The sequence below is a fragment of the Haliotis cracherodii genome, unplaced genomic scaffold, assembly GCF_022045235.1.
Source record: "Haliotis cracherodii isolate W230 unplaced genomic scaffold, xgHalCrac1.p SCAF_5, whole genome shotgun sequence".
NCBI lineage: Eukaryota > Metazoa > Mollusca > Gastropoda > Lepetellida > Haliotidae > Haliotis > Haliotis cracherodii.
Window position 1 is genome coordinate 37527847 of NW_027266308.1, and position 26267 is coordinate 37554113.

The window sequence follows — 26267 nt, forward strand, 5'->3', positions numbered from 1 at the left end:
AGCAAACAACAAGTAAATCCCTTCGTCCTCCTCCTCAGTTTAAAGCAGGAAATCCTGATCATAGTTTTAGAGTGTGATGGAGTCTCCAATGCACCTTGTGACTCAGGCTGATAAATGCTAGATTTGATCTGTCATGTTCCCAACTCATAGTCATGACCTGCTCAATCAACCCTGATATGAAATTCGACCCTTGAACTGACATAACTACTTTGGGTTAGCCAAATTTTATTCCAGCCTTAGCAATAACCGGCACAGTATATTTCCTTCATGGAATCTGGTCGAAACGTACATGTCTCCTGATCACATTAAATACTCAATCTGAACATGGGTTTTTTTCAAGTTCGCGCTGGCAATAAACGTATGCTGTGCACGTTGCCAAATATAGCCTACATATTATTTAATCATCGACGATATTTCGTGATTCTATTACAAGTGGCGAGGTCAATAGTATGGTTCTTGGTCTCTCAACACCATATCCGTGCACGAGGTATTTACTACTTGGGCACCATTGAAGATCCGGGGTAGAATCTCGTAGAATGCGGTGTTGAACTACAAACAACAAACTTCTGGGCATTCTTTTCGGATTCTTGAAAAACAACCTTTCATGGTATTTCCAATTTCTTGCTCTCTTCTTAAGGACAGACCCGTGAAGATTCGGGTTAGAATACACGTAGATCGTCACCAATTCATGCTTGCCGCAAAAAGGCGACTATGCTTGTCGTAAGAGGCCAATAACGGGATCGGATGGTCAGGCTCGCTGACTTGGTTAATGTATGTCATCGTTCCCAATTGCGTGGATCGATGCTCACGACGTCAATCACTGGATTGTCCAGTCCAGACTCGATTATATACAGACCGCCGTCATATAGCTGAATTTTGAGCTTTCATCACATGAATCAATCATTTATATTTGTGGGTTGTATTACGTGGCAATCGTTTCCATTTTAAAAGAATAGATAATTTGACATGACAGCGCACACTTCCAATTCTTGTAAGGGGGGCACAGGATGGATACAGCGTTGTGTACTCATGAATAGAAACGTCTAACATACAGAGATGGCATCAATTTCCTGCCACGTTGTGGCCCTTCTTACGAACAAGATGGCCATGCGCCAGCAAAAACAGGAGATAACATGTACGAAATATTTATTGCAAACATAAATTGAAGCATCACAAAGCATCTGCCACTGTCGGTACATCTGTAGGGACGACTGCCGGCAGCGTCGTCCGCAGCTGCAACATTGCAACAACACAACACCATCAATAACAAGGCATCTTTAAATCTACAAATCGGACCGAAACAATAAACCGCCTCCGTGATCTAGTGGTAAAGCGTCCGCCCACAGAGTGGAAGGTTCGGGGTTCGGTCCCAGGACGCGTCATACCAAAAGACGTTCAAAGATTGTACTTGTTGTTACCCTGTCTAGCGCTTGGCATTAAGGGGTAAAACAAGCCGTCCCTGAGTCAGTATACTGCGTCTGAGTGGGGTTTTCATGTTAAACTGCGGCATGGTATCTCAGTGGGCTAGCACTGTAAATCGGCATCAGTCCGGACTAGTACAAGCAGCCACACACACACACGTGCATGTACGTCGCTATATAAGTGCAATAATCTTAGACGCGACGTTAAACCCAATTTCACCTCACCTCAAGAACTACTGGCCTACCTCAGAGCAGAGCTATGGCCCGACATGAGCAATTCAATCCACGTTTCTTCAAGAACTACTGGCCTACCTCAGAGCAGAGCTTCAGTTCGATGTCATGTTCTTCTGTCTGAAGGTCACCAAAAGAGTTGACAAGAAAAACACCACCACTACTGTCAGTGGCCACCGTCCTCAACTCCGTCTCCGCCACTTGTTTTCCAACGCCGACGGTGATGATAGTCACACCTTCGTCCTTCAGAAGCTGAGCCTCCTTCAGGGTGGCTGCGGGTGCAGTGGATGCACCGTCAGTAACGACTATCACAAATCTACGGGTCCCGTTCCGGGCACCACTGACGTCGGTGAAGCCCACAGTGCGGGCGAGCTCGAGAGCTTCGTTGGCGTAGGTTAGGCCGCCATCGTAGGCAACCTGACAGGACAAGAGAGAGTGAATTGTGATTTGCGCAGCTGTAAGTAATACAGTTATATGATGGAGACATGTAAAATAAATCAGTCTGGGCCATGTAGTCATGTGGTTGTCTGCATGATCAAGGATCTACACTATCGTTTCTTTGTTCTTTAACGCCGTACTCAACAATGTTCCAGCTATATGGCGGATCTACACAATCGGGAACGATGACACACTTAGCCAGGTTTCAAACTGTAACCACCCAGTCCTCATCCTGGTCGGCTCTTAAGAAGCATGTTGTTACCCTGTCTGGCACTCGGGATTAAGGGGATAAAACAAGGACTGGTCGGCTCGGAGTCAGTATACTGTGTCTGAGTGGGGTATTCATGTTAAACTGCGGCATGGTATCTCAGTGAGCTAGCACTATAAATCGGCATCAGTCCGGACTAGTACAAGCAGCCACACACACACATACACGTGTATGCACGTCGCTATATAAGTGCAATAATCTTGGACGAGACGTTAAACCCAATTTCACCTCACCTCTTAAGAAGCATGGGGCACAACTCTGATTCGACCCTTGAACATCAGGGTAAAAATAGACCTCAGCAACCCATGCTTGTCGTAAGAGGCGACTAACGGGATCGGGTGGTCAGGCTCCCTGACGTCATTGATGCATGTCATCGTATCCCAATTGCGTGGATCAATGCTCATGATATCAATCACTGGATTATCCGGTCTAGACTCGATTATTTACAGACCGCCGTCATATAACTGGAATATTGCGGTGCGGTGTCAAACAACAAACAAACAAACACACGACTCTCATTCAGGAAGACGTATACAGAGTCACAACTGGCACTACCATGACGCAACTCTAATACATATCCGATTGTAGTGTGTGAAGGGTATTCCCCGTCTGACAATACCCTATTACGATAACATAGCATGGTTGCATATGTTAAATGTTTACAAACAGGTTTTCTGAGTATTATTATTTGTATAAACCCACAGTTAGGGGGGCGGTCGGGTAGCCTAATGGTTAAAGCGTTCGCTTGTCACACCGAAGACCGGACCGGTCGGCTCGGAGTCACTACACTGTGTAGGGGGTATTCATGTTAAACTGCGGCATGGTATTTCAGTAGGCTAGCACTATAAAATCGGCATTAGTCCGAACAAGTACAAGTAGACACACGTATACACGCATACACGCATGCACGTAATCACCCTCACGTCGCTATATGAATTCAGTAGTCCTGAACACGACGTCAAACCCCATTTCACCTCACCACCAATACAGCTGTGTGTCCTACCTGAAGAATAGCCAGCCGCAAGTCACTTTCCGTGGGGTTGTCGTTCAGACTGATCTGCATGCGCGCGTTAGATGCAAATGTGATGATGCCAAACTGGAAGTTGTTGGGGCCGATGGGGAAGTCGTCGACGAATTTGACGACGAAGTCCAGCTCCTGCTGGAAGTTGCTGGGTCCCTCGCTGTTGGAGGAGTCGAGGAGGAAGATGACGTCGGCAGAGTCGGTCGACACACACGGCCCGGCTGTCAGTATTGACGGAATAAATGGGACATTAAGCAGCAGACAACAATACCTGAATATACCACTCTGCTTTTGATAGGGATAGTTGTACCTTCATTATCTGAGTATCCCTATCAAACGTTGAGAAGTATATGTGAGAAAACGAGAACAACCGCTCGTATAAACAAAGAAGTTGTTATCCATGAATTGTGTCTACTTTGTCATCCGTCAACGTCTAAGTAATTCCTATCAAATAATTCGCTTGTATATCGGTCGTTAACAGTGTCATCTCCGATCGACTCCCGCGAATTAGTGAGTTGGTGTAACGCCAGTTTGAACAGTATAACAGTTATATTACGGCGCTGTATGTTGTTGGTTGGTTTGACGGTTTGACGCCGCACTCAGCAATATTCCAGCTTTATGACGGGGGTCTGTAAATAATCGAGTCTGGACCAGACAATCCAGTGATTCACATCACGCATTTGGGATACCATGACAAGCATCAACCATGTCAGCGAGCCTGACCATCCGATCCCGTTAGTTGCCTCTTACAAGAAGCACGGATGGGTGACGACCAATCCTAACCCGCATCTTCACCGAGATTGTATTCACAGAAATATGGCAAATGTTTTGCCCTGATATACGGCACGTTGATCACCAGATCCCGTTAGTTGCTCTTACGACAAGCACGGGTAGCTGAAGACGAGTTCTTCTCCGGATCTTCACATGGCCACGGGGTTGTAGCCTAACGTGGGATAAAAGCCGGAGCGATGCAGACTTTAGACGTTTTCCTACGAGCACGGCTGACACGCTGTTTCATTCAGATCAATTCATCCATGCAATGTGTCAATTCCCTTAATTATACCACTGAATGAGGCTACGTGTTGGCTACAAAAAGGGACAAAAACCATTTCGACAAACATAACAGATTAAAAGTCCACTATGCGACACTGACTATATCACTATCAAATAGTTATGATACCAGGTAAAAAAGCTTACAAAAAATGGGTTCATAATAAATAAAAATTGAAATTTTGAAATAATATTACTAAATGATACTTACGTTTGACGGTAGCTGAAACAGTTACAAGATGGCTTCAGAACATAACAGGAGTTGGTTTTGTGGGCGAACATGGATTGGTTGGTTGGTTGGTTTGTTGTTTAACGCCGAACTCGGCAATATTCCAGCTATATGACGACGGTCTGCAAATAATCGAGTCTGGACCAGACAATCCAGTGATTGACATCATGAGCATCGATCCACGCAATTGGGATACGATGACATGTATCAACCAAGTCAACGAGCCTGACCACCCGATCCCGTTAGTCGCCTCTTACGACAGGCATAGTCGCCTTTTACGGCAAGCATGGGTTGCTGAAGACCTATTCTACCCCTGATCTTCACGGGTCGGGCGAACATGGAATGTGGATGCCTTTCTTAGTAGGAGAAGTTTAGGAGAAGTTTAGGATGTGCTTGTGATGGAGGCACTGACCTCGCGTGTTTATCGTCTGAAGTGGGTATTTTAAGGCAGGTAAATCCAATTGACCGAGTCATTTAAACAAGAAGCCGAGGGAATCAGGTATTGGGCGTTTCGAGTGATTTCTCCGGCTTAAACCATGTTATGGTTGATAGATAGTTTCTCTGTAATTTTGCATAATGGCACATGGTTGCGTCAGTTTTCATGTTATAATGTAAGTTTAGAAAAAACAGTGAATTCCTGACTCAACTGCAACAACAATAGTGTGTCATCATATTGTTTAACTAAAGAGAGTAGGGAATATCTCACCTGGCGGTTGAGTCACCTGTGCTGCAATGGTGACAGGTGTGCGTATTAGTCAAGGGTTCGATACGCAATTTAAGTATGAATAACTAGCATAAGTATTACATTCATGTTTGTGATTATATTTTGTCAGGGATATTTTCTTAGTACCTACCGGACACGCAGTTCCTAGATACTACCAGCAGCTGCGTTACCGTGTTCGTTCATCCGTACATCATCTTTTTGTTTGTTTGTTGTTTAACGCCGCAGCTGTTCCAGCTATATGACGGCGGTCTGTAAATAATCGAGTCTGGACCAGACAATCCAGCGATTCACATCATGAGCATCGGTCTACGCAATGAAAACCATGCTATGCATCAACCACTCAGCGAGCCTGACCACCCCATCCTGTTAGTCGCCTCTTACGACAAGCATTGTCACCTTTTACGACAAGCATGGGTTGCTGAAGACCTATTCTACCCCGGATCTTCACGGGTCATTTTAAACAAGACTGTTAGTTTACGTAACATGTCTACATCAGTCTTCATATTGTTTACATGGTCAGGAGCTGTTTACTCTGGAATTGTACTCGCTTATTGTGGGGTTTAACGCCGCTTTTAGCAATATTCCAGCAACATGACGGGGGTTCGGGGCTTCGCACCTTGTACCCATATGGAGAATCGAACCCGGGCCTTCGTCGTGACGAGCGAACGCTTTAACCACAAGGCTACCCCACCACCTTTATTGTAATCCATCATACATAGTACTCAGTATACCTGAACAAGTCGCCTGCAGCAACTCCGCCTGTATGGTGTCGAGGGCGTCGAAGGTGGCCACGCTGAAGACGTAGGACACGTTTGTTGCTATGTTGGTCAGCTCTTTGGCGTTGACGGCGCTGCCGATGCCGATAGAAATTACCTCGATACCAGCAGAGTGCAGAGCTTGAGCTTCTGCCTTAGTCTAAGTTGACAACAAACAAGATATGATAGAGTGTACCAGCTCGAAAACTATGTGAGTCAGATGAGGCTAACACCGCTTTGATCAGTATTTCACTCTTATCACAGTGTATAAGATTTAGTTGGAAGGTGATACCACAAGCATGGGTAAGGTGATGACAAACATACTTAGATTATTTCCGAAAGTCGAGAATGCGAGAATGCGAAAATACTTCTTATAGTATTCCATACTAGGTGTATAAATGGGGGATTTGAACCCATCACCAATGGGGCCGGGCAGTTTGGGGAAGCAACTCTCCACAGCAAATACCCCTGTCTTGCATGGAACTATCAATACAAGGGGTATGTGAAGGACACGTACAAGTATTATTGATTCCTATCAAATGGTCAGTATGTGTACACAATTCAAACTGGTGGTAAGGGTCGACTAAGTTGGTAGGTAGCAATTTCCATTTTCTCGCTGGACAATAAAAGTTGCGATTTCACCCGAGTACATGGAATATGGTTTATGCAAGATTTTAGCCCTTTTAGTTATTATTTTGAACTAAATCAAACTTACTTCATTCATCGAAGGGCTTCCAGACAATAATCGTTACAGTATGTATAAACGACACTCAGCTGTGCAGAGTTGAGTCCCTTGGGCACGCCAGAAACCTATGATTGTGGGTTCGAATCCCGGTTCGCCCCGATTATGTTCTAGGTTTGTCAGCACCATACCCGTTCTCGTGGGTTTCACCGAAGTGGTAAACGTCTGAGACCTGCATCACTTCGGGCTTTCCTCTCACATTAAGCTGACACTACTATTGAAAGTGGGATTAAACCCAACTCACTCACTAAGTAAAAAGTTCCATATTGTTTACTTTACTTTTCGTGTCATCTGGCGGCACACAGACGAGTCGAAAACTAGGCCCTTTTCACCTTGGATACAACATTACTAATTCATACTAGTGCACTTTTGTGCCAATGTTAGCTTTGTTGGGCTATTTTAGGATTTCTCCCAATGTATAACCTTTGTATAACGAATACATTTGAGATATTTTAGTTAATTGAAGTTGGCTGCATGGACAAATGTACTGTAAGGTTGTTGGAATACTGTCTGCGTAGTGGGTGTAGCGTGATAAGCATGTAGCATTGATTTGAAAAGATTTATACAGCAGGGATATTGATGAAAACTTGTTGAAGTCATTTCAGGACGTTTTGTTAGTCCGTGTGTTCCCTGATAGTATTTCAACTACCCGGTTGTGAGAGCGAATAGCTGCAAATGTACTCGTGTGGATTTCAGCAGTAACGAAGAATATAAGGTGAGTGAGTATGGTTTTACGCCGCTTTTAGCAATATTCCAGCAATATCACGGCGGGGGACACCAGAAATGGGGTTCACACATTTTACCCATGTCTGTAATCGAACCCGGGTCTTCGGCGTGACGAGCGAACGCTTTAACCACTAGGCTACCCGACCGCCCCGAAGAATATAAGGACCAGGAAGAGAACCAAAAAGGATGACTAACCGGTCAGTAGTTCTCGGTATTTTTTCGATTTAAATACAAACAAGGGTTCATGGTGTGATATGTTTTTTTAACGAATCAAAGTGATGTATTAGGACATGTGACAGAGGCAGGTCGAGCTCGAACACTTTATAAAGATAGCTGCATCGTTATGAGAGTTTTGCGGGTTAACAGTCAGTTGATCCAGTGGAATCTCGGTCATTCCTGACACCCACTCTGTGAAGAGCTTACCCTGTCCTGTCCATGCAGTTGTGTATTCTGATATGGTTCGACTAGAGCTCGATAAAGTTTATGTGAGTATCAAGCCTTATGTTGCGTTAATACATGTGCGCGGGTACATGCATGTTTATGTAAGTAATTAAGAGTAACGGTTGTCGGACCACCCGCTCCAGATCTTAGCGAACCCCTCACGGCCGTGAGAGTTGAAGAGTAATGTTTTAACCAGACCAGTCGGACCACCCGCTCCAGGTCTTAGCGAACCCCTCACGGCCGTGAGAGTTGCAGAGTAATGTTTTATAGTGACCAGTCGGACCACCCGCTCCAGGTCTTAGCGAACCCCTCATGGCCGTGAGAGTTGCAGAGTAATGTTTTATAGTGACCAGTCGGACCACCCGCTCCAGGTCTTAGCGAACCCATCACGGCCGTGAGAGTTGAAGAGTAATGTTTTAACCAGACCAGTCGGACCACCCGCTCCAGGTCTTAGCGAAACCCTCATGGCCGTGAGAGTTGCAGAGTAATGTTTTATAGTGACCAGTCGGACCACCCGCTCCAGGTCTTAGCGAACCCCTCATGGCCGTGAGAGTTGCAGAGTAATGTTTTATAGTGACCAGTCGGACCACCCGCTCCAGGTCTTAGCGAACCCCTCACGGCCGTGAGAGTTGAAGAGTAATGTTTTAACCAGACCAATCGGACCACCCGCTCCAGGTCTTAGCGAACCTCTCATGGCCGTGAGAGTTGAAGAGTAATGTTTTAAACAGACCAGTCGGACCACCCGCTCCAGGTCTTAGCGAACCCCTCACGGCCGTGAGAGTTGCAGAGTAATGTTTTAACCAGACCAGTTGGACCACCCGCTCCTGGTCTTAGCAAAACACTCACGATCTTGAGAGATGAAGAGTAATGTTTTAAACAGACCAGTCGGACCACCCGCTCCAGGTCTTAGCGAACCCCTCATGGCCGTGAGAGTTGCAGAGTAATGTTTTATAGTGACCAGTCGGACCACCCGCTCCAGGTCTTAGCGAACCCCTCATGGCCGTGAGAGTTGAAGAGTAATGTTTTACATTGACCAGTCGGACCACCTGCTCCAGGTCTTAGCGAAACATACACGACCGTGAGATGAAGAGTAATGTTTTAACCAGACCAGTCGGACCACCCGCTCCAGGTCTTAGCGAAACCCTCACGACCTTGAGAGTTGCAGAGTAATGTTTTATAGTGACCAGTCGGACCACCCGCTCCAGGTCTTAGCGAACCCCTCATGGCCGTGAGAGTTGCAGAGTAATGTTTTATAGTGACCAGTCGGACCATCCGCTCCAGGTCTTAGCGAACCCCTCACGGCCGTGAGAGTTGAAGAGTAATGTTTTAACCAGACCAGTTGGACCACCCGCTCCAGGTCTTAGCGAACCCCTCATGGCCGTGAGAGTTGCAGAGTAATGTTTTATAGTGACCAGTCGGACCACCCGCTCCAGGTCTTAGCGAACCCCTTACGGCCGTGAGAGTTGCAGAGTAATGTTTTAACCAGACCAGTTGGACCACCCGCTCCTGGTCTTAGCAAAACACTCATGGCCGTGAGAGTTGCAGAGTAATGTTTTATAGTGACCAGTCGGACCACCTGCTCCAGGTCTTAGCGAACCCCTCATGGCCGTGAGAGTTGCAGAGTAATGTTTTATAGTGACCAGTCGGACCACCCGCTCCAGGTCTTAGCGAACCCCTCATGGCCGTGAGAGTTGCAGAGTAATGTTTTATATTGACCAGTCGGACCACCTGCTCCAGGTCTTAGCGAAACATACACGACCGTAATGTTTTATGGAGACCAGTCGGACCACTCGCTCATGGTCTTAGCAAAACACTCACGATCTTGAGAGATGAAGAGTAATGTTTTAAACAGACCAGTCAGACCACTCGCTCCAGGTCTTAGCGAAACCCTCACGTCCGTGAGAGTTGCAGAGTAATGTTTTAAACAGACCATGCCGACACAGAACGGCAATCCGTATAGGTAACTGATGTGGGTCCCTTAGCTCCCCCAAACACAGTTACGACAGCAGTTGCTGATAAGAGGGTTGGAAACTGAGGCTGGCGTCAATTCCTGAAAGAGTGAATGTGTTCAGAGTTTCTGATATAGAACGGAGATATAACGCTGGATAATCGAGGGTTCACGTTACCTTCTCGACTGACTGTGACTGTCCGTCGGTGAGGACAATGGCGATCTTAGCGGCCAGTGACCTTGACCCGTGACCTGGCGAGAAACTTGTTGTCCTGACGTACTGCAGAGCCTTCTCCGTGTACGTACCGCCGTAGCGGTAGAGGATGTTGCTGATGCCGGCGATCACCTGGGCTCTGGTCTCGTAGTGTCCAAGATCAAACTGTGGGTGAACATCGTTAGCAAATGTGACCACACCGAACTGTACCGCGCTTGTGCCCACGTCAAACTTACGGACGAAGTCGGTGATAAAGTTGAGCATGACGTGGAAGTTGAAGGGGCCGATGCTGGCGGAAGAGTCGAGGACGAACATGATATCAGCTGGCGTGGACGCACACACTGAAATGTAGATACATAAGTACTCAAGATGAGACCTTATTCAAATGTATGCTGGTTCGTGAGCATTATCTTTCAGGATTAATTTTGACCTTGGGAATGACCACTAGGTATCGATGTCGAAATACTTGTACTATATGTTCCTGTTGTTTTTTTCAGGTTAACAATTGACTTGACTTTGCGTGTGTTTGTATCAGTGCACCGGTAGGGAAGGATAGGCTCACCTCTAGGCGAATATCTGGTATCAGCACTATTTGATTTCATAAACACATGCTATGATTTTGTCGGAATCGTACAATGAACAATACTTTTAGTAAGATTATTTCTTATGACCATGGAAATGTATTGTTGCTCTTTGTTAACAAAGAGAGAATTTGTTTGATAGGCATTACCTGGAAGTTGACGGATGACAAGATAGACACAATATTTTTATGGATAACAACTTCTTTAATACTGTGAAAAGCGACGTTTCGGTATAGATCCTTATACCGTTGTCAAGCAAGACTGTCTTGCTTGACAACGGTTTAAGGATCTATACCGAAACGTCGTTTTTCACAGTATTAAAGAAGTTGTTATCCATAAAAATATTGTGTCTAAAGAGAGAATTGTGAAAATTACGCCTTTGCGATTATTTTTCAAGGTTAATGCCACATAAACGAAACTCAAAGCTACAACTTACCTAGACCACTACCTGAAATATGAGCAAACATATCGAGGTAAACATTGCACTAATCACATCTCAACTTGCACGTAATTACGCTTTGTTTGTTTGTTTGTTGTTTAACGCCGCGCTCAGCTATATTCCAGCTATATGACAGCGGTCTGTAAATAATCGAGTCTAGGCCAGATATACAGTCATTCACATCATGAGCATCAATCTCCGCTATTGCGATAAGATTACGAGCATCAACCAAGTCAGCGATCCTGACCACCCGATCCCGTTTGTCGCTTCTTATGGCAAGCATGGGTTGCTGAAGACCTTTTCTACCCCGGATCTTCACGGTGCGTAATTAAGTACCACTATCTGTCGTCCCATGTGACCACTGACAATATGCAAATGTTCTCTCACCTCTTGGCTGTGCATAAGAAAATAATTCTTCATGCAGAAATAAGTTAACCACAGAAAAAATTTAATGAACATGTTACAGTATAAAGACTAAGTATGTTGAATCAATTCATTTACCTCTAACTGTTTACTACTTACAAACTATATCCTGGATCTGTTTTTCAATGGCGTTCAGGTTGTCGAAATTAGACACCTACACAGACGAAATATTGACCTGTAGTCCTTTACAACACACACAAACACACACACACGCAAGCACGCATGCACGCACGCACGTTACATTATGAAATCGTAACATTACGCGTATGTCATTACAAAATAGATATTCGTCTGTACATTCATGCCAATAAGATGGCATTTGAGATTAGGAAATTTTCACAGAAACCCCCTCCGTTTTCCAACTTTTCACAATACACCAATTATTGACCAAATATCTCTTCTCACATATAAACTTAACATCTGACCTAAACAAAACCATATTTTTTTACACCCTGGAAATAAACATGTTAATTAAACGCTAATCCCTCTCGTGATCTAATGCTGGGGTAGCCTTGTGGTTTAAGCGCCCGCTCATCACGTCGATGGCCAGGTTCGATTCCCCACATGGGTACAATGTGTGAAGCCAATTTCTGGTGTCCCCCAACGTGATATTGCTAGAATATTGCTAAAATGGCGCAAGACCCAGTCCACTCACTCACTCGTGTTACTGAGTTTCCAGCACAAACATGACACAAACACAGAATAGTATCTTTAGATATCAACTGAAAGAGGGATGGATCCGAATGTTCTGAAAGTATATTTTAAGCACTATTTATCAGACAGTATTTTTTATTTAAAGTCATTTGAAAATAAGTTGATTAGCTGAAAAAAGCCTGGGATTCCACACGACACATCTTTCGTTTTTCGCGTCCCTCGTTGTAATATTGTTGCAATATTGCTAAAGGCAACGAAAATCTTACTCACGCACTCACTAATGTTAAAATGCAATGCTCCTTCACGAATCTTCCGGGCCGGTTGGTTTGCCTAGTGGTTTAAGCGTTCGCTTGTCACGCCGAAGACCCGGGTTCGATTCCGGACATGGGTACAATGTGTGAAGCCCATTTCTGGTACCCCCCGCCGTGATATTGTTGGAATACTGCTAAAAGCGGCGTAAAACCATACTCACTCAATCACGACGCTTCCTCCTGTGAACAAACGGTTATAAATTGTCTGTGTACGACCAACCTTGACCATGTGTTTGTCATCAGAGGCTATGACTGCGAGTTCCGGCAGGTCAATGGCTGCACCAATGCCAATGGAAATGACCATGACCCCTTCTTTGCGGAGCAGGATGCCCTGATTGGCGGTCAACAGTTTCTGTTGGGACTGACCGTCGGTCATCACGATCACTACCTTTTTGGACCCTGGCCGTGCCCCGTGTGCTTGGCTGGAAACGAAACCGTCTGTCAGAATGTTTTGTTTGTTTGTTTGAAATGTGGCAATAATGGTAATATTCCAACTATATGACGGCGGTCTGTACGTAATCGAGTCTGCGCCAGAGAATCCAGTGATTGACATCATGAGCATCGCTCTATGCAATTGGGATACGCCGGTTTGAACAGTATATCAGTTATATTATGGCGCTGTTGGTTTGTTTGTTTGATTGACTCCGCTTTCAGCAATATACCAGCTATATGACGACAGCCTGTAAATAATCGAGTCACGACCAGACAATCCAGTGATTCACATCAGGCAATTGGGATACGACGACATGCATCAACCAAGTCAGCGAGCCTGACCACCCGATCCCGTTAGTTGCCTCTTACAAGCATGTATGGCTGAAGACCAATTCTAACCCGCATCTTCACGGAGATGATATTCACAGAAATATGGCAAATGTTTTGCCCTGATATACGTCATGTTGCGATGTATAACTCCGCTAAAAGCAATAACACTACATAATACATTGTAATAACAATAGTGACACTTGCACATTCCAATATGATTTCGACAACACCGACGTCCCCGACAGAGCTCTGTCTGATGATCCCTGAGAGAGATTTGCCTGACAACATTGACGTACCTGAGAGATTAGTCTGTCAACCTTGACGTACCTGAGAGATGTGCCTGACAACAATGACGTACCTGAGAGATTAGTCTATCAACCTTGACGTACCTGAGAGATATTGGTCTGACAACATTGACGTACCTGAGAGATTGGTCTGACAACATTGACGTACCCGAGAGAGATTTGTCTGACAACATTGACGTACCTAAGAGAGATTGGTCTGACAACATTGACGTACCTGAGAGAGATTGGTCTGTCAACATTGACGTACCTGAGAGAGATTGGTCTGTCAACATTGACGTACCTGAGAGAGATTGGTCTGACATTGACGTACCTGAGAGATATTGGTCTGACAACATTGACGTACCTGAGAGATATTGGTCTGTCAACATTGACGTACCTGAGAGAGATTGGTCTGACAACTTTGACGTACCTGAGAGATATTGGTCTGACAACATTGACGTACCTGAGAGATATTGGGCTGACAACATTGACGTACCTGAGAGATATTGGTCTGACAACTTTGACGTACCTGAGAGATATTGGCCTGACAACATTGACGTAACTGAGAGATATTGGTCTGACAACATTGACGTACCTGAGAGAGATTGGTCTGACAACTTTACGTACCTGAGAGATATTGGTCTGACAACATTGACGTACCTGAGAGATTGGTCTGACAACATTGACGTACCTGAGAGATTGGTCTGACAACATTGACGTAACTGAGAGATTGGTCTGACAACTTTACGTACCTGAGAGATATTGGTCTGACAACATTGACGTACCTGAGAGATTGGTCTGACAACATTGACGTACCTGAGAGATTGGTCTGACAACATTGACGTAACTGAGAGATTGGTCTGACAACTTTACGTACCTGACAGAGCTCTGTCTGACAACATTGACGTACCTGAGAGAGATTGGTCTGACAACATTGACGTACCTGAGATATTGGTCTGACAACATTGACGTACCTGAGAGATTGGTCTGACAACATTGACGTACCTGAGAGATTGGTCTGACAACATTGACGTACCTGACAGAGCTCTGTCTGACAACATTGACGTACCTGAGAGAGATTTGTCTAACATTGACGTACCTGAGAGATTGGTCTGACAACATTGACGTACCTGAGAGAGATTTGTCTAACACTGACGTACCTGAGAGAGATTGGTCTAACATTGACGTACCTGAGAGAGATGTCTGTCTGACAACATTGACGTACCTGAGAGATGTCTGTCTGACGAACTCCAACCCGTTCCCCGTGTGGGTATTGCCAGAATTGTAAGGGATCCTGGCGATGGCGCTCTTCAGAGAAGCCTTGCTCATATAATCGTTCAGGAAGAAACGGTTGGTGGCAACAGTCGAGAACGTTACAACTGCCACCTGAACAGCACTAGGACTGATGTCAAAACCGTCAATGAAGTTGCTGACAAAGTTAAGCTGCTTCTTGAAATTAACAGAGCCTTCGCTTGAGGACGAATCGAGAAGGAAGACGATTTCTGTTGGCTCTGTGGAACATGCTGTCCAATAAGAATAAACAGTGAACTGTACTAGGTTATAGAACGCAAAATGGTGTTATGCGTGTATAAACTGAAATAGCTGTGCCAGAATGCATGAAACTCAAACGAAAGGCACTTTGCGAGTAAATACAATATATCTTCAAGAAATTGCATCTCAGTTACGATTTATTCAACCATGTTATTATCCTTAGTTCCCCACATTTGTAAGATATACAGTATACACTATATTTGGGTACGGGTGGCGTGATGTTCTCAGTATGCACTGCATGGAGTACGGATGGCGTGATGTTCTCAGTATGCACTTTATGGAGTACGGGTGGCGTGATGTTCTCAGTATACACTGTTTGGAGTACGGGTGGCGTGATGTTCTCAGTTTACACTGTTTGGAGTACGGGTGGCGTGATATTCTCAGTATACACTGTATGGAGTACGGGTGGCGTGATGTTCTCGGTATACACTGTATGGAGTGCGGGTGGCGTGATGCTCTCAGTATACACAATTTTGAGTACGGGTGGCGTGATGTTCTCAGTAAACACTGTGTGGAGCATTCGTCACCATTCGCCCCTTTCCGTAACCTGTAAGACGCCTCGTCCCCCCTATCGATGAATGTTATGTGCGAAAATACGACAAACCAATCAGAATGCACGTATGATTTCAAGTTCTTCGTCAAAGAATCCCTGAGAAATAATTTTGATTTTACATATATCTTGCATCTTAAAATATACCCAAGGCACAGTTAAATGTGTTCAATCATACTGTATAATCCCACATGTTCAGATGTGCTTTAAATTGTACAAAACCTAGATTCGCCTGAATCTTGGTGAATCAGCATCATACAAGTGCTGGTGGGTTTCGTATGGAATTTACAGGAATCGAATCTAACTTCGATACCTTTGAATTGATGTCCTAAGTGTACTCACTTTTTCTCTCAAGAAGAAAAGATATTTTAAAGAGATAAATAAAAGAAATAAATGTTTCACATCGTTTTACGTTATCCAAATGACTACACGTGAAGAAACTCTGAATATGTAACTAAATGTAACAATATTAAAAGAAAATATTAAGGATATACTTACTCGGTACTTGAGTCTTGCCTGTAAAAACACACACATAAGCAACTTAACTCCACGTGCCATTAAAATAAGTCCAATGAGGAGCTGTATAATTTATTCAACCGGTTTCACGAATGTGATTTTCAAGAGTTATATATATACGTGTGTTTTATCTCGAGTTGACGACTAAGATATTCTGACAATGATTGACAATATCATAATAGAATAAAGGTCTACACTTTTCTGGTGAAAAGGCGGTCTAGGCCTTGAGTATTTGGCAGGCCCAGACAATTTAAAACCGGTCTCTCGACGTGACTTTACTCATCGGCTGAGGTATATGGTCTATAATAAACCAACACTAAGTGATTCCCCTAAATACGCGGAAACAATGTCTCAATTTCACGCAACCACAAGCTTGAGCAGAAAATCGTGAGGTCTAGCCCCCACCCCCAACCCTCATCATCCCCACCCCACCCCACCTCTCCGAGGATGTCGCGAACTTACACGTTGTATCTCGGATATCCTTTTCCATCTTCAACAGAGCGTCGAAGTCGACAGCGGTGAAGACGAAGGCGTTACCGCTGGCGATGTTGTTCAGCTCGTTGCTGTCGATCATTAGACCGGCGCCAAGGGCGATAACCTTGATATCCTTTTCGTGCAGAGCGGCAGCTTCGACGGCCGTCTGGCTTGATTTCGCCGAACCCCCGTCCGAGATAACGACGACAATCTGGTTAGCGTTGGGACGTGCGCCATTTCCACTCTGGAAGCTGTTCTCGCCAACAAAGTGGAGGCCATCAGCTGTTGGTGTGTTGCCCGGTCGGTAGGGGATATTGATGACAGCCTGGGATGAGGCAACTTAAACTCAGTGTAGAAAATTATTGTAGCAGCTATGCTCTCGGCGTCGGGGGGTATATATTTCGCTTGTCTCAAAGAAATGGTCTACCTGTTTAGTACCATTCATAGGACATGCTATAGCGTCTTGCTTTACCCCCTTGTCTCTGAGGCCCGTGAGGGTACTGAAGCATTATGCAAACCGGTCACCCATGGTAACTGTAAGATCCAAATGTGGATCGGGGAATCACACTGGTTGCTGGGTATGGATAGTTACTGGCAGGGTGACCGTTGTTTAATCTGAGTATCACCATACCTTGACGATTGTCGCTTCAACAACCAATAGATGGTTGATTGTTTGTTTGTTTGTTTGTTTTCTAATGCCAGCAATATTTCAGATATATGACGGTGGCCTGTAAATAATAGAGTCTGGACCAGACATTCCAGTGATTGACATCATGAACATCGATCAACGCAAATGGGAGCTAGATGACTGGTACAAGCACATATATTGTACTAGACTAGGATCAGAAGTAAGAAAAATCGTTGCAACGAGTAATAGAATCATACCGTAGCCGTTATAATGTGCTCCAAATTATCTTGAGTTTCCTTTGAGGTCATCTTCACAAGGCAATTAAGTTAACTGACTATAAAAGTCCAGTTTCCACCCTTGCCGAACTAGACTGGTATTATGGAGTTACATTTTGGCTGGACTAACGAGTCTATGCATAGTCCAATCAAAATCGTCATGCAGATTTCGGTCGATTTCAGAACAAATACTTTCCAAATCTCTTCATATTTTTAATCAAGGTGCTCACTTGATTTGATGCACTTCGCAATGTAAGACCCGTTTAATCACAACGTTTTATCGATCAGATTGTCTTGACTGGGCGCCGCCAGTTTGTTTGAAGCAAATGCAAGTGTTACGAGTGGTGGAATCTGATTGGTCCGTAGGAGAGGCATTGAATGGACAAAACTCGTAATTGCCACTAGTGGCGCTACGATCGAGCCCAGGAATTCCAGGAATGTTCGGCAAAGGTGGAAACTGGACTTTAACAGTCAGTTAACTCACTTGCCTCGGGAAGATGTTCGATGTTTAAGCTGATGGTATTCAATATGTACGGACATTTCATTACCGCAGCAAAACATCTCACTGAAAGGAATCAACAATCGTTGCTTTGACGTTAAAAAAACCCAATCCCGACGTAATCAGGAACTCAAATGCCCTATCCAAAAGGATAGTTGTGATAACTCTAAAGAGTTCTCGAGAAGCCCCCAAAGTACTCACATTCAGGAGACCCTGTTTCTTGCTGAACTTGTTGAGAGGGAACTCAGTCTGCCATGACGTTGAGTAGCTGACGATGGTGATCTGGACGTTATCGGGGCCGATGATGAGTTTGCTAGCGAAATTGCGGACAAACTCAAGACTTTTCTTGAAATTGTCTTCACCCCCATTGGACGTGTCCAGTAGAAAAACGATATCTGACGGCCGGGTACTACACACTTAAAAATGAAGGGAGACATTTAAACGTGTGTGTGTGTGTGTGTGTGTGTGTGTGTGCGTGCGTGCGTGCGTGCGTGCGTGCGTGCGTGCGTGTTTAGCGCCGCACACAGCAATTATCAAGCTAAATGACGGCGGCTTGTTGGTAATCGAATCTGGGTCAGACAATCCAGCGATAGTTATTGTGAGCAACTATCCAAACCAGTACCAAGACGCGCAATCAACCAGGTCACCGGGTCTGACCTCCCGATCCATTTGGTTGCCTTACCAGCAACCAGCATAGGATGCAGGGGAACAAGTCTAACCCGGAATCCCCCGGGGTGGAGACAAGTAAGTCGGCAGCGAGTTGGGGATAACGCAGCCTGGCACACCTTTCCATAGAAATATTAGGTCGTTTCAGAGTAAAAGGCCAAAAGTGACGGCGTTCGCCTTTGGTGAAACCCATGAAGGTGAAAACCAAGGATCGCAGTCATGGCGACTATTGGATCCGACTCCATGGTCAACCCATACCACAAAGAAATTGCCCTCAATCCAATCACTACCTCAACTCCTATAACTAAGCCTGTAAAGATACGAATGATTGTTTATATTAACGCCAACTGTCACAAAATACGCCCATCGTGACTCTTATGACTATCATCAAAAGGGGCCGTGGATTAACCTATTGGTTCATGCATTGTGAAGATCCGCGTTCGATTCCTTACATTGATACAATGTATGAAGCTGAAGTCTCGTGTCCACCCGCTAAAAGTGGTGTAAGATCTTACAGTCACCAACGCATACGTCAAATCACTTTGCCAATGCTCCGACAGTTTAGGCAGCAGTATACTCACAACCTTGGACTTAATACTGTACCTTCCTGAACTGAAAAAACACAAAAGGTGCAACTGAACTGGGTGGTTTATTCGTATATATCTTCACATAAATAACATTACGTTACCTTACGATGCTTCAAAACTCTCTCAAAAAGTGGTAAAATATTAGTCTTCATAAATAATTTTTGACAAAATAACTATTCAAATAGAAGCAAGGCGCCGATCGATTCCAATTCCGTATAGGCGACAAAGAACTCACGACAGCGCATCCATCTCCTGCATTGTATTCGAGAGACCATTCATTCATTCATTCATTCATTCATTTTATAGGGCAGAAAACGGTTTATATGTTATAAGAGTTCTTATGAGATTTAAAATACTCATCCCAGAAATAAAAACGCTGTGCTAACGCCCGTTGTTTCATCCCTCGGATACATGTGATAAATATCTTACTTAATACATTCGGATGTGTTTTATCCTTAAAGTGAGGAACTATTTCAGCTTAGGTACAGGTTTATATAAAATTGGTAAAAAACACCATCAACTGTGACTTTAGCAGGTCATTGAGCATACTTGAGCAAGGCAGTAAAGATCATCAGAGGTTTTCATACGAATGACAGAAACCTCGGAAAAGAGAAACAGAGGTTTCGAAATGCGTTTGTCGGACGCCCTGTCCACTTGTCGCACCTTCACATGTTTGTTTCTGGATCGGCAGTTCGATGGTGCGCAGAGCCTGAAAGTTGGCCACGGAGAAGGCGTTCTGGTCGCCGGAACCGGAAGCGATGTCCCTCAACTCCTGTTGGTCGATGCTGACGCCAATGCCGATGGCGATGACTTGAATGCCGGCGCTGTGGATGCCGTCCGCCTCATTCTTGGTCTGACTCTTGTCTATGGACTGGCCGTCGGATAAGATGATGATGATGTGGTTGGAGTCGTTCCTGGCGCCGTGCTTAGCGGCGAAGCCCTCAGTTCGTGCAAATCTAAGTGCAGTGTACCATAGGGTCTCTTGAAAGTACACCCGTCATATGGCATAGGTTGGCAATATTAAGAATTATTAGAATATTAAGGTCATCAAGAGACTAAAGTCAACAACCCTCTGACAAAACGAAATTTAACAATTTACGAAGTAGTTCAACATTCTATCTGTATTGTGAAGGTTATCAATAGACTATAAACTGTCACCTATCTGAGAAAAAAATATTTTTGTACATTAAATTTTACTAAATAAAATAACGTTGACACGTCTCCCAGTTGAAGTCCACCCGTCACCAGCCTAATTCAAACACTCTCGACGTGGGGACGGTCTAGGTAACCCCGACACAGGCTTAACGACTCTTAAAGGGGGGCTCCGTTCAATAATCTGGAATGCGTTTCCAGTCATGGTTCAGTCGTTGTAATTATATTTTGTGTTTAATTTGGATAATCGTTTACTGCTAGATTGATATACCTAATCAGTCTTGAGGTAGCAGACAAAGGGAAAATCAAAATCCCTTTTACCCCTTATTTACCTTTAGGATGAGTTCTATATGTCACTCACCATTTGTTTGTTTGTTGTTTAACGCCCCTCTATTCCAGATATATGTATGTAAATAATCGAGTCTGGACTACATTGTTATTAATTGACATCATGAGCATCCACGCAGTTGGGATACGATGACCTGCATCAAGCAAGTCAGCGAGTCTGACCATCCGATCCCCTTAGTCGCCTCTTCCGAAAGCATGAGTTGCTGAAGACCAATCCTAACCCGGGTCTTCACGGGGGGCATATTACTGATTAAATGATACACACTCTCTCTTGTTAGATGTCATCGGATATTGTCAGATGTTATGGGTATTTTCGGGTTGATTCTTCTTAGAAAACTAGTAATTAAGGAGTGGTCCGGTGGATTATATACAAGTTTTAGGTTTTACATCCCGATTCAGTTTTACTTGACCACGTCACCTACCTAAGCGCGTCCTCTGTATGCGTGTTTCCAGAGCGGTACATGATGCGGCCGATGGCAGCGATGAGGCTGGAGCTATTGTCGTGGTCGTTGTACCAGAATTCCGACTGGGTGGTGTCTGAGAATGTGGCGACAGCAATCTGGACTTTATCCGCGCCGATTTCGAAGTCCTTGGTGAAGTTCTTGACAAACTCCAGCTGAATGTTGAAGCTGGGTGTGCCCTCGCTGCTGGACGTGTCCAACAGGAATAGGATGTCGGCCGGGGTCGACCTGCAGACTGAAGTCAATATAGGTAAGCGTGAGTGTGGCTGTAGAAGGTGAGGTGAAGGTGAGGTGAAATGGGGTTTAACGTCGCGTTCAAGATTATTGCACTTATATAGCGACGTGCATGTACGTGTGTGTGTGTGTTTGTGTGGCTGCTTGTACTAGTCCGGACTGATGCCGACTTATAGTGCTAGCTCACTGAGATACCATGCCGCAGTTTAACATGAATACCCCACTCAGACACAGTATACTGACTCCGAGCCGACCAGTTCTTGTTTAATTAGCCCCTTAATGCCGAGCGCCAGACAGGGTAACAACAAGTACCATCTTTTAACGTCTTTTGGTATGACGCGGTCGGGGATCGAACCAGGACCTTCCGCTCTCCGGGCGGCTCTAGAAGGAGTCCTAGTTGTTGTTTTTGTTTGTTTGTTGTTTAACGCCGCACTTAGCAATATACGAGGTGTATGACGGCAGTTTGTAAATAATCGAGTCTGGACCAGACAATGCAGGGATTGGCATCATGAGTATTGATCTACGCAATTTGGGTACGATGACATGCATCAAACAACCTTCTTGTGGAAATAGCAGTAGTTGTAGTTGTAAAAGTAGAAGTACCGGGAGTAGAGGTAGTAGTAGATATATTAGCAGTAGAAGTTATTGTAGTAACTGCAGTATATATAGTATTACTAACAATCGAAGTAGCAGTTGTTGGAGTAGTAGCAGATGCACGAGCAATAGAAGTAGTAGACGTATTAGCAGTAGTAGAAGTAGTAGTAGATGTATAAGCAGGAAATATAGTAACAGAAGTAGCAATAGACACACTGTCAGTAGAAGTAGCAGTTGCGGGAGTAGTTGTAGATGCACGAGCAATAAATGTAGTAGACCTATTAGCAATAGTAGAAGTAGCAGTAGTAGAAGTAGTAGTAGATGCACTATCAATAGAAGTAGTAGAAGTAGTGGTAGATGCACTATCAAAAGAAGTAGCTGTAGTAGAAGTAGTAGTAGATACACTAGCAATAGAAGTAGTAGACGTACTAGCAGTAGTAGAAGTAGTAGTAGATGCACTATCAATAGAAGTAGAAATAGTAGTAGATACACTAGCAATAGAAGTAGCTGTAGTAGAAGTAGTAGTAGATACACTAGCAATAGAAGCAGTAGACGTACTAGCAGTAGTAGAAATAGTAGTAGATGTACTATCAGTAGAAGTAGCTGTAGTAGAAGTAGTAGTAGATACACTAGCAATAGAAATAGTAGACGTATTAGCACTAGTAGAAATAGTAGTAGATGTACTATCAATAGTAGTAGAAGTAGTAGTAGATACACTAGCAATAGAAGTAGTAGACGTACTAGCAGTAGTAGATGTACTATCAATAGAAGTAGCTGTAGTAGAAGTAGTAGTAGATACACTAGCAATAGAAGTAGTAGACGTATTATCACTAGTAGAAGAAGTAGTAGATGTACTAGCAATAGAAGTAGTAGACGTATTAGCAGTAGTAGAAATAGTAGTGGATACACTAGCAATAGAAGTAGCTGTAGTAGAAGTAGAAGTAGATACACTAGCAATAGAAGTAGTAGACGTACTAGCAGTAGTAGAAATAGTAGTAGATGTACTATCAATAGAAGTAGCTGTAGTAGAAGTAGTAGTAGATGCACTAGCAATAGAAGTAGTAGACGAACTGGCAGTAGTAGAAGTAGTAATAGATGCACTAGCAATAGTGTAGGATTTTGTCATTCTTTATTACTTCATATTTATTCTTAAAGTTATTATTTTATCACCGTTACGTTTCCAGTAAAAGAAATACTTCTCTGATTTGGTTAAATGTTGCCATGTTACGTTGATGGAAAGGCCTTTAAAGGTTTAACAAAGGTACTTACCTAATTCAGTGCCTGAAACCATCAAATAATGCAGGTAGATATAGAACGTCAACACCAAAGAATATTCTGTCTCGATTATCTGCCGAAACGGATTCCACTGGGCGGAAAAGTGAAAATAGGGGTTAACATTGAATGGATCACTGAAACTCGGAGATATGGCACCAGGTGTTCGCGACAAGGGTAAGCTTGTCACGTTCCACCAGGACCAATCATCACTCACACAATTTGCATAACAGTAAACGTTTGTTTGTTTGCCTGACACCGCACAGAAATACCACAGCAATGACCAAGTACATTTTCTTGATATACTTTTAAGCCTTTACGGGGCACGGGCGCAGCATTTCGCCGCGCAGAGTTGCGTCCCTTACGCGAGCCAGATACCTATTTTCGGGGTTCGAATGCCACATTCGACCTGATATCCGTGCTCGTCGGTTTCACCAAAGCGGTAATTATCAAGACCCACATCACTCCGGATTCTCCTCCGCGTCAAGGTGACATGCCGTGGTATAACTAAAAAACTGTTCGAATTGGCGGCCAACTCAACTCACTCTACTCATTTATTATGAACCTGTCCTAAAAGTAAAAAATAAAAAACAAACACGAAAGATGTGTTCTACTCAAACCGATGCTTATAACCAATAACAATTTCAACTTTTTTTCAAAAGTCTTTTTTCCTGGTAAAATAAAAATAAGTCGATAAAAAAATTAGAATAATATACTTTCAAAATAGAAGGAGGAATTTCTTTTTCAAATGATGTCTAATCATAGTACTCTTTATCTTAGCATGTTTGACTGGAAAGTACGTAACACAAAAAAACCGTCAGTGGATCACTTTTGTAAAATCATATCATGTTTAGTTCAATGAATTATATATAAAGTAAATGCTCTTGTCTAATGAAGGGTATGATTATATACCTCCAAGCCTCATCTCGCTAATAAATACACAAATACATACTAGTACACGTCTTCTTTGCAACTTCGTCTACAATGTCAGACAGGACGCTGAAGCTGGCCACAAGGTACATGCGTTTAGCGTCCGAGGCGATCGCGGCCAGTTCCGCCCTGTCGATGCCGCTACCGATCCCAATGGAAATAACTTTGATGTCGGTGTTATGGATCTGATTTGCTACGGAGGCTGTACTGGTCGTGTCGGTTGACTTGCCATCGGTGAGGACGATGAGGATCTTTTCAGAGGCATTCCGCCCCCCATGTATTGGAAGGAAGCTGTTGTGCAGGACGAAGGCGAGACCGTCATCCGTCTGCGTGTTCCCGGGCCTGAGAGCAGAAGAATCATTTGGAACTGTTGAACGACATTTCTCTATGATAGCAAAACGTATCTATATAATATCCCCTAGGCATAACTTTCTATACGTGAAGGACATTCACGCCAACATGCTTTTATCAAGGTTTCTAAATGAATGCGTGGCGAGAAAATTATAAAGAAAATTACGTTGAAAACGTCCATAAAACTACCGCACTATAAATCCCATTCAACCTGTCAGTATTGAGGGACACCCTGTCATTGGTTTTCCACTATTGGCTGCTGCCCTTGTCTGCATTGTAAATAACGGAACGAGAGCCAGATCCGGGTACTCACTGATAGTTGACACTTCTAATGGCGGCCAGCACATCCGCCTTTTTGGTGAATTCGTTCAGGAAGAACTGATTGAAGGGACTCGATGCGTACACCACAACACTCACCTGGTCACAACGAAAAGGTAATATTAAAATTCTACTTTGTTCGCAGAGAGTAGTAGCCTTCTCGGCTATCAGGTATACTAAGCTAAATCTACCCAAGTTGGATGTTTTCAACAAAAATCTACCCTGCTAAAATCGCTTCTGGGTCACAAAATGTGCCGTTCCTTTTCTCGAAGCCGTATTTGAGTTGTTCTAAGCGGCTTGAAACCACATTAACCCAAGGCGGGTCCAGAGGGGGGGTTGACAGGGGTCCGGACCCCCACCCCTCACCTTTTGAAAAGCAAATGTAGTATGTTGCAGGTCCCTTTTATATAAGGTGGATTCGCCCTTCCTAACTCACTTCTGTATGGTCATTTAAGCACCAAACTTCCATGCTGAAGTGACTGGTACATCAGTACATTACATGAATGGCTGATGAATGCAAATGGCTTCGGTAAACAAACCTTTCAGTCACGAGTGGAATCTTCGTCATTTTCTTAGAGTTTAATAGATGAATTAAATTATCAGTGAGTATAAAAAACAAAATCGGACATTTAAACCCCTAACTTGGGTGAACTTTCCCTATATCCACGAATCAAGGTTACGCAAGGGACATATATTTGTGCGTGAGTATGCACCATCGACATGATATCATAGCAAGTCCCCTTCTGTTGTCTTTTTTCGGACGACAGAATATCAGTTACGCCTTCCCCTGACTATAACAGATATCAATGTATTTTCACAAAAATAGTGTTTTTCCTTTTGAACTTCTAACAAGAAAGTATGATTTGACAATGCACCTGAACGTCCTCGGGCCCGATGTTGAAAGCTTTTGTGACGTTGTATACAAAGTTGACCTGCGTCGTGAAGCCGTCTTGACCTTCACTGCTTGAGGAGTCCAGAAGGAACACGATGTCGGCCGGACGGGTTCTGCATTCTGGGATGCCAATGACAAATTAACGTACTTATTTACAAGAATTCACTAATAATAACTGATTATGGAGGTAAAAACGTCAAAACCGGTGTGCAGACTTTGTGTAAGTACGCGGATCTACACAAAGAGTTTTACGTGTATACCTTCATAAACGAAAAAAAAGACATTAAAGTCAATTCTTGTCAATAAA

The 26267-nt window shown here is 43.9% G+C and overlaps 1 protein-coding gene across 1 annotated transcript in view; it reads right to left on the reverse strand.

The window, feature by feature from the left end:
• Positions 1 to 1134: 1134 nt before the first annotated feature.
• LOC139444333 (collagen alpha-6(VI) chain-like) overlaps positions 1135 to 26267 on the reverse strand; it is a 29295-nt gene continuing 4162 nt past the window's right edge. The window contains exons 4-23 of the mRNA XM_071225270.1: positions 25944 to 26080; positions 25064 to 25167; positions 24422 to 24741; positions 23467 to 23478; positions 21331 to 21604; positions 20072 to 20364; positions 19425 to 19433; positions 18357 to 18571; positions 16742 to 17078; positions 16262 to 16279; positions 14888 to 15185; positions 12837 to 13038; positions 11751 to 11805; positions 10173 to 10549; positions 6114 to 6297; positions 5365 to 5385; positions 4641 to 4652; positions 3362 to 3600; positions 1734 to 2069; positions 1135 to 1233 (exon numbers count right to left, since the gene is read on the reverse strand). Coding sequence (XP_071081371.1) covers positions 1171 to 1233; positions 1734 to 2069; positions 3362 to 3600; positions 4641 to 4652; positions 5365 to 5385; positions 6114 to 6297; positions 10173 to 10549; positions 11751 to 11805; positions 12837 to 13038; positions 14888 to 15185; positions 16262 to 16279; positions 16742 to 17078; positions 18357 to 18571; positions 19425 to 19433; positions 20072 to 20364; positions 21331 to 21604; positions 23467 to 23478; positions 24422 to 24741; positions 25064 to 25167; positions 25944 to 26080 — 3506 coding nt within the window. The 3' untranslated portion in view covers positions 1135 to 1170. The remainder of the gene's footprint in view (positions 1234 to 1733; positions 2070 to 3361; positions 3601 to 4640; positions 4653 to 5364; positions 5386 to 6113; positions 6298 to 10172; positions 10550 to 11750; positions 11806 to 12836; positions 13039 to 14887; positions 15186 to 16261; positions 16280 to 16741; positions 17079 to 18356; positions 18572 to 19424; positions 19434 to 20071; positions 20365 to 21330; positions 21605 to 23466; positions 23479 to 24421; positions 24742 to 25063; positions 25168 to 25943; positions 26081 to 26267) is intronic.